General features: G+C 44.6%; 1 protein-coding gene across 1 annotated transcript; it reads right to left on the bottom strand.

Moving 5' to 3' along the window:
• Window positions 1-338: 338 nt before the first annotated feature.
• Window positions 339-4803, bottom strand: LOC148036159 (alcohol dehydrogenase class-3-like). The gene is made up of 10 exons (XM_087678176.1): window positions 4642-4803; window positions 4388-4524; window positions 4226-4263; window positions 3352-3677; window positions 2715-2797; window positions 2491-2566; window positions 1896-1957; window positions 1667-1762; window positions 1013-1171; window positions 339-879 (listed from the first exon to the last, which is right to left on the bottom strand). The coding sequence occupies exons 1-10, from the start codon at window positions 4679-4681 to the stop codon at window positions 769-771; spliced, it is 1128 nt and encodes a 375-aa protein (XP_087534302.1). The 5' UTR covers window positions 4682-4803; the 3' UTR covers window positions 339-768.
• Between the last annotated feature and the right edge of the window lie 3770 nt (window positions 4804-8573).

The following is an 8573-nucleotide window of genomic DNA, read 5'->3' as shown; positions in this document are numbered from 1 at the left end:
GTGAGCTATCTGCGACCGATCTGCGCACCATTGATAGACTTAATATTGGGGTTGATTTTCACCTTTTCAAGTTTGACCTTACTATCACCAATAAGGTCTACTAGTAGTGGTGGTGATTAGTGGAAGAAATTGTGCTAAACTCATAGTGAAGATGACTTGGCCAACTTAGCATGCACCTCAATCGACTTATATTTGAGATGAGGAAATAAGTAAATGGTGGAAACCATGCTCAATGAAATGGTTCTTTTAAGGATGGGCACAAAGCAATACACAATGCTTAAGCTTCATTTGAGCAAGTAAATACTTCCACAATGTGTATGACTTAAAATTATGGAAAGCATAAAAACTTCAACCATTTTGAAGAGAACTTCATACATGGCATTGCAATATACAAGTGTCAAAGTCATATAGTCTCTAACTTTGTCATAGACATTTGAAGCTTCTTTATGTTGTCAAAATTGCCATAACTATACTATTGCCATCATTTTGCATTGCTTTCCACTTGCAATTGAATACAAGGGTAGAATGAGGATTTGTTGCCATGCTTTTGCATTTTTCTAAGCAAGCCACATGTTGAGGAATTCTCCAAAAATGTCATCAAACAAACCAAGTAACATTCATAAGCAATTTATTAATTTGTATAGCTCATCTTCTTGTACTCAAATGAATCAATGCTACTTTGTTTTCAAGTCAAGAGTGAAAAAAAAAAAACAAGAAAATACACCATGTGCCTGAAGGAAAGGTAGGGTGAGATTACTATGATAGATCTCACATCTGCATAACAGATCGAAGACTTTCTCCATTCTTGAGGAGTGCGAAGGCATCATTTATCTTCTCAAAAGGTAGCCTATGTGTTACAAACTTCTCCACCTTTAAAGTCTTCATGCAATGAACCACCAAGAAGTCAATGAACAAAAATTGTAAGTGGTCGTTAGTAGATTTTTCTAGCAATGCTAAATTAATCAACTATTTACAATCGTTGCTATAAAAGGCATTGACTCCTTGGGCTTACCTTATCCATATACTTCTCCACAAGTGTTGTTATTTCATCCCTTTTAACATCACCAAATATTGTACCTCTTATTTGTTTTCCTTCGAACAATTTCATTGGATGAACGCATAACATCATATGTAATGGTGCCACACCAACCAGAATTGTCTTACCCCAACCCTACATCAATGAAGAATTTTAACCCGAAGAAACAAACTCCATGCAAAAATACTCAAACATATTGTTAAAGGGAATTTAAAATATGAATTCTTATTTAGTTGAAGGGCTTTCGTGGCATTATTGCTAGTTATTTATCATCCTCTATGTGTGAAACCATGTTATGTTGTGTGTTGTGTGCACATGTGAAGGGATGAACACCTTGAACAACACCAAGAATTCTATAGGGTCAAAGGTTTGGCAAAGGCACTAGGTCTGTAGTTTCATATTCAATAGTCCTATCTATGAGTATGAAGCTTTGCTTTGTGGACTTGTAAGAGTTCTCTCTCTCTCTCTCTCTCTCTCTCTCAACCAATAGTCGGTTATTTAATAAGTTAAATGGAGGTTATAGCTTAAGTTAAATACGATTGTTTTATAAGTTAAATGGGGGCTATAGCTTAAGAAAGAACTAAACACATTTATCTATCCGAGAGGGAGGGAGAGAGAGAGAGAGCTCACGCGATGACAACTTTCAAAGGCCGAGAGCATTAGATCCACACCACCCACACACTCGAAGCAGTAATCAGCACCCCCATCCGTTAGCCCCTTCAACACCTGATATGATAGAATTTTGACACAGACAGAGAGAGAGAGAGAGAGAGAGAGAGAGAGAGAGAGAGAGTAATTGAGCTCCTAATGACTGCTCTCAGCCACACCCGATTAACCCTCAGATTAAATATTCATGTACCTCCTCGATGGGTTGCTCGTAGTCCCTCGGGTTTATGCATTCGGTTACACCAAACTCCTTGGCTGTAATGTAAGACATCAATAGCCACCCAAAATCAGACACTGCTTTTGAAAATACACACAAGAAGAGGCTTTTTGACATTTTCCCATGTGGGTAAAGGGGCTCTTTTCCCTATCATTTTTCCCAATAGTGTTCAACATCATGAGCTTCTGCTCAGGAGGCACTGCATACCTAGCTCAGTGTGGTTGGGGGCGGCGAGCTTGTGCTCGGGAGGCACCGCATACCTAGCTAGGTGTGGTTGGGGCCAGGGGGACTGCCCCTCCCCACACCCTTCCTTCCCCAATTGCACCTAGCAGGTATGGGGTTCCTCCCTCGCAGAAACTCATGATGTTGTTGTGATTCACAATGTAGCAATTTGTCTAAAACTTCCACTGAACTGTAAACTGATTTCAGGAGCTTCTCCTTTCAGGCAAAAATTGCTTTCAATGATCAGTTCTTGTGTCCATCAAAACACATTCCCTGTTGCCCTATCAAACCTTCTCTTCTTTGAATAAGAGGGTGATTATCTTCTCTAAATAAGTGTGTGGATCAATACCTAGCTCAAACTTCCTTGGGTTGATATCAACACCGATGATGCGTGCAGCCCCAGCTATCCGGGCGCCTTCTGCTACCTGCATTGCACAGTAATCCAGGCACAGAAACACTGGTATGTCTGAAATCTGGCACATTCCAGAGTTATCCTACCAGTTTCTGAAAAAGAGAAGCTGAAACAAAACCCAAATCCAGGCTAAAGTGATTCTTTTCAACTTGCATACTTACAGCTAATCCCACTGCGCCCAGCCCAAATATGACCGCAGTTGATCCTTTCTCCACCTTGGCACAGTTCCATGCAGCTCCGACTCCTACACATTTAGGACCAGCATACCAACAGTAAGGGAAAATGTAGCACTTTTCTTCCCATTCTTGAGCTATAATCTGCTGAAAGATATAGACCAAGTGGGTCATTTGGGCCATCAAATGCTCGAGAGTATGAAACCTATCAGTTGGATTGGTAAGGCAAAGACATGCCCTGGCACAATCCTTGAATTCATACAGGATCCATATTCCCATACAAGATTGTCAATGGATCCAGACTACTTGTAGAAGAGATGGCAGATTAACCACTTGCAGCTGCTGCAGGCCTCCATATTCAAGGCATCATGTTTATGATCACACATCACAGCGATAGCTAGAGTGAGTTTCTATACCCTAAATGAAGTACCTGACCATGTATTCTAGAATGTAAATAAGTGGCGAGACTCAGTAACCCAAACAAACATGCACCTGCAAACAATTGCACCGATAATGGTTTTCCTAGAAAATCTAACTTAATTGGATGAGGATAATAAACAATGGCTTTCTGAAATTTAAATTTGCGTGTGAGTAGCTTTAGTTTTCCCACGTTAAGATAACCAACCTGTGGGAACTCCACAGCCAAATAGGCAGGCATAATCCAATGGAACCTTGGGGTCGATCCTGACCACGCAGCGAGAATCCACAACTGTGTATTCACTGAAGCTGGAGACATTCATGAAGTGGTAAATTGGCTGTCCCTGCACAGAGAAGCGGGTCTTTCCATCCCGTATCATGATGCCTCCAGGGGGAACTGTCCATAGCTTTGCACACAGGTTTGTCTTCTGAGATTGGCACTGTCTACATTCTTGGCACTGGCCTACAAACACAGGGATGACATGGTCTCCCACCTTTACATTTGTCACACCCTCGCCCGCACTCTCGACAATCCTGCATATAAGTTTGGCATGAACTTCCAAAGGAGAGACAGGGACTATGGAGAATGCAGCAGACCAGAGTTGGTGGCGGGAGTGATTGTGTATTAACAAGCTAAAAGGCTATGGTAGTAGCAAGGAACTGAACATGGTGTATGTGTCTGTGTATGTACACATAAAAATGTGCTAGAATAATGGTGTACTAGAAAATTGAACAATCGCAATAAGTTTTTGACATTTTCCCACATTGTGGGAAAAAGGGCTCTATTCCCTTGTTTTTCCCTGTACTGTTCAACATCATGAGCTTCTGCTGGGGAGGCACCTGGCTAGGCATGCAGTCCCTTCCTCGGAGAATCCTATGATGTTGTTGAAATTCACAACGAGAGAATTATCATGGGAAATTGGCTAAAATTCATTGTTAATTTAAGCTGAATGTCCAGCAGGTACAGTAAGTAAACACATCCAAATGCAGAGTGCAAAGTACAAGGGATGTGTGCGCATGCGCCAACACGCACTGCGGTGCAGCATTGTGTGGTGCCAGGAGAGCTCAGAAAGACTGCTTACCCTGCAGCTTCATGACCGAAAATGCGTGGGTACAGACCCTGCCCACATGAAAGACAACGCCCCAGATCAAAGTGTGGCAGCAGACCAGATGCTAGAAATCACAGTAACAAAGAGGCTCAGACTTCCAGCCAATGGATGGATTCTCAGTGTGTTTGGTGTTACCTCATTCTCCCACATGAAGATGTCGGTGTGGCAGAGGGAGGTGTGAGTGATTCTGATGCGGATTTCGCCGGGCCCAGGGGGGTCCACTTGGATGTCTTGTATTAGCAGAGGCTCCTTGGGCTTCCATGCCACAGCAGCTGTTGAGAGTTCACCAATCAATCAGATGAGAGGAGCATACAGTGTTGATCAGGCATTCTGTATATCATCAATATGTAAGAACACACAAACACACTCTCGCTCACTCACTGACAAACCTTTGCAAGTTATTACTTGCCCAGCTGTGGGAGCTGCCATGGCTATCCGTACACGCAGGGCTGAGGAGGCACAGATAGAGAGAGGTAACACGGATCTGTACTCTGGCTGGCTCTAGTCTACGATGGGAAACCAGGAGAGGTAAAAAACGTACGTTAACGGTGGGATTGACTCGATTCGGATTCACTTTTTCAAATGAACACGCCAGGGCCCACCAGCCCTCTTCCCCCATGCGCTACGTATGGTCCAGCCTCCAACTTCCAAGGCTCCCTCTCATGTAGTTGTCATAATCCACAACTTGTGAATTATAGTGGGAAATCGTCTGCTAACACTCACTAGGCTACTACTAGCTGGCCTCACTTTGCTTTACATGTTGGGTAAGCAAGGATCTCAAGTAATAAGTATTAAGTCCAAAATATAATAGCAAGTCCTTTAGAGCCCCTCCACACCCAAATTCCTTTTTTTTTTTGGGGGGGGGGGGGGGGGGGGGGTGTGATAAACCTGCACTTGTTACGCACTCAACACGGCACAGAAAGGTAACACGATATGAGCTCAAGGTATACTCTTGTATTATTCAATCCAAAAGCGGGACAACATAGACACATCCCAGGACTACACCCTCGTGATGCCGCACATAAGAGGGTTCACCACTGGGTATAGGGAATCACACGTAGAGTGGAAACAAGGCAGGGCTTTGAGTCACTACTACTCCCTATATAGGTGCAATCGGTAGCAACGGCATGGTATAGCTACAAAGCCCTTACACTCACCCCCACTTACTGGATTGCTGACCTCAGCATCTAAGGGTAGCGTTTGTTATTTGACTCATCTGGGGTCTTAACGCAGCTTTCCTAGCAAGCTGGTCAGTGTCTGCCGGTCTAAAGGGACCGCGGGGTCTTAACACAGTCTATACTATCAGACTGGCCAGTGTCTGCCGCACTAAGACATTGGGGCTTTTTCCTTTTTGATGGAGTTATTTGTGATGATTGCTACCATGTGAGTCCACCCTCGACTCGATTACATTTAAGGAGTGGAGGCACATTCGAGGTCTATGATTGAGAGCCACATTATTTGTTGGAGTGTGGAGGCGGCTCAAGGGTCGGTAGAAGGAGCAGGGGGGTTCTCCTCGAGCCAAAGGGCGAAGGCATCCTTTCCGCGTTCACGGGCCTCCGCTTCTGAGATCCAAGTGGCCTCCTTGAGTGGACGCCCGCGCCACTTGGTGAGGTATTCGGGGAAGCCTCTTTGTTCCCAGCGTCGGAGGAATGCTTCTACTTCGAAGGGACCATTGGAATGGAGCATTGGTACGCGCCGTCCCCATTGGTTGTCGGGATAGGTCCTGCGCAGAAGACGAGCATGAAATGCATTATGAACACAAACACTGTCTGGCAGGTCCAGCTTGTAGGTGACTTCATTCAGCACTTGAGTGATTCGGTAGGGTCCATAGTAGTGGTGATTGAACTTTGGGGTCATGTTTTTGGGAAGTGACATATTCTTAGAGCTCACTAGGACCATGTCTCCTTTGGCGAATAGTACAGCCTTTCTCTTCTTGTTTGCTTGCTCTGTCATTGTTATCTTGCTCCGCTCGAGACTTTGCTTAGCTGCTGCATTGCGATCTCTCCATTTCTTCAAGAATTCTTCTGCATCTTGATCCTCCGCTTTGGCCGCTCCGGATGCTAAGGCCAGTGGTGTGATGACTTCTTTTCCTGTAGCTAACTCAAAGGGAGTGTACCCTGTAGCCGAGTGGATGGAGCTATTATAGTGAAATTCCAAGACATCAAGGTACAAGGCCCAATCTTTCTGATCCACTCTAGCATAGCTGCGGAGGTAATCTTCGATGCCTTGGTTGACTCGTTCTGTCTGTCCATCTGTCCCCGGGTGGAAGGATGATGAGAATCTCAGTTGGGTTTCCAGAGCCTTGAAGAGTTCCTTCCACATGTCGCTCATGAATCTTCCATCTCTATCTGATACAATGGCCAGTGGTAAGCCGTGCAATTTGAATACATGTGTGAAGAAGAGGCGTGCTACCTCCTTGGCATTGAGTGGTGGTTTGGCCGGGATGAAGTGGGCCTATTTGGAAAAATAGTCCACCACTACAAAGATGATTGTGTACCCATGGGACTCCGGTAGTTCCACAATGAAGTCCATGCTGATGACATCCCATGGGCGGTTGGGTACTGGTAATGGTTGTAGTAGTCCGGCTGGTCTTGATCTGGGTGCTTTGACCATTTGGCAAGTGGGGCAAGTTTTGATGTAGTCTATCACTTCTTCCTTCATGTTCGGCCAAAAGAACTGCTTCCTAAGGGCCTCCAAGGTTTTGCTTTGCCCTTTGTGGCCTCCAATCTTGCCGTCATGTATCTCATGTAGGATGAGTTTCTTTAATTCCACATTGTTGGGGATATACAATATTTTGCCTAAAAATAGAATACCCCTCTTCTAAAGTGTACATTCCATGGGGGGTCTTCTCTGCTTCCACATCTTTGATTATCTTGTGCATGTCTTGATCTTGTTCTAGGGCCTCTTTGACAAGTTCTATGAAGTTGCTGCTGACAACACTGACAGCTTTCAGGTCAGCTTTCCGGCTCAAGGCATCTGCTATTTTGTTAGTAGAGCCGGGCTTGTGCTTAATTTCCAGGTCAAATTCGGCTAGGAAGTCTAGCCAACGGGCTTGCTTTGCTGATAACTTGGGTTGGGATTGGAAGTATTTGAGGGAGATATTGTCGGTGAAAACTATTGTATGCTTGTCTTGAACATAGTGCTTCCATTTTCTAAGGCAGTGGATGACTGCCAACATTTCCTTCTCATGTGTGCTCCACCTTGTTTCAGCATCCGTAAATTTCTTTGACTCATATGTAATGGGGTGCCCCTCTTGGACCAGTACACCCCCTATGCCATAGTCAGATGCATCTGTAGAGATTTCAAAGGGTTTGGTGAAGTTCGGTACCCTTAGGACGGGAGTTTGGCTCATGCACTTCTTTATCTGCTCAAAGGCTTCCTGTTGCGCGTTCCCCCATGTAAATGAGTGGTCTTCTTTGGTGAGGTGGGAGAGGGGGGCAGTGATGAGGCTGTAATCTTTGATGAATCTTCGACAAAATACTGTGAAGCCTAGGAACTCCCGCACTTCTCTTACAGTTTTCAGTACCGGCCATTTTTGGACAGCTTCCACTTTCTTAGGGTCCACTTTGATTCCATCTGCTCCAACAATAAAGCCTAGGAACTCTAATTCTTTCACTACGAATTCACATTTTTCCGGCTTGGCGTATAACTGATGTTGCCGCAGTTTCTCAAAAACTTGGCGTAAGTGTTGCTTGTGCTCTTCTAAGGTCTTGCTGTAGACTAGGAGGTCATCTATGTAGATAATGACAAAGATATCTATCTCCGGTCTAAAAATTCCATCCATGAGGCCACAAAATGTGCCTGGCCCATTGCTTAGGCCGAACCCTAATACTAACCACTTAAAACTACCATATCGGGTGCGGAAGGCTGTCTTTGGGATATCTTCTTCGGCTATGTGGATTTGGTGGTATCCTGATGTAAGGTCAATCGGACTAAAGTGCTTGGCCCCATGCAGTCTATCTAAGAGGTCTTCCACTAGGGACATAGGGTATTTGTTCTTTATGGTGATTTTGTTAAGAGCCCTATAATCTACACAGAGTCTAAGTCCCCCATTCTTCTTCTTTACAAACAACACTAGAGCACCAAAGGGGGATTTGCTAGGGCGGATGAATCCTTGTTCTTCTAGTTCATGTAGTTGCTTCTTCAATTCCATGAGCTCAGTGTGGTTCATGCGATAGGGAGCTCGAGCCGGTGGAGAAGACCCTGGAATCAACTCAATCTTGTGATCCACATCTCGTCTGGGTGGTAGACCCTTGGGTAGTTCGGCTGGCATTACATCTTTGAATTCTTCAAGTATTTCTGCCACTTCTGTGTTCCTCTT

This window comes from Lygodium microphyllum, chromosome 5 (assembly GCF_053477565.2).
Source record: "Lygodium microphyllum isolate KBCC chromosome 5, Lygodium_microphyllum_v1.1.10, whole genome shotgun sequence".
In the NCBI taxonomy this organism is placed as follows: Eukaryota; Viridiplantae; Streptophyta; class Polypodiopsida; order Schizaeales; family Lygodiaceae; genus Lygodium; species Lygodium microphyllum.
The sequence above is the reverse complement of the archived record's forward strand: the minus strand, read 5'-3'. Positions and strand labels throughout refer to the sequence as shown.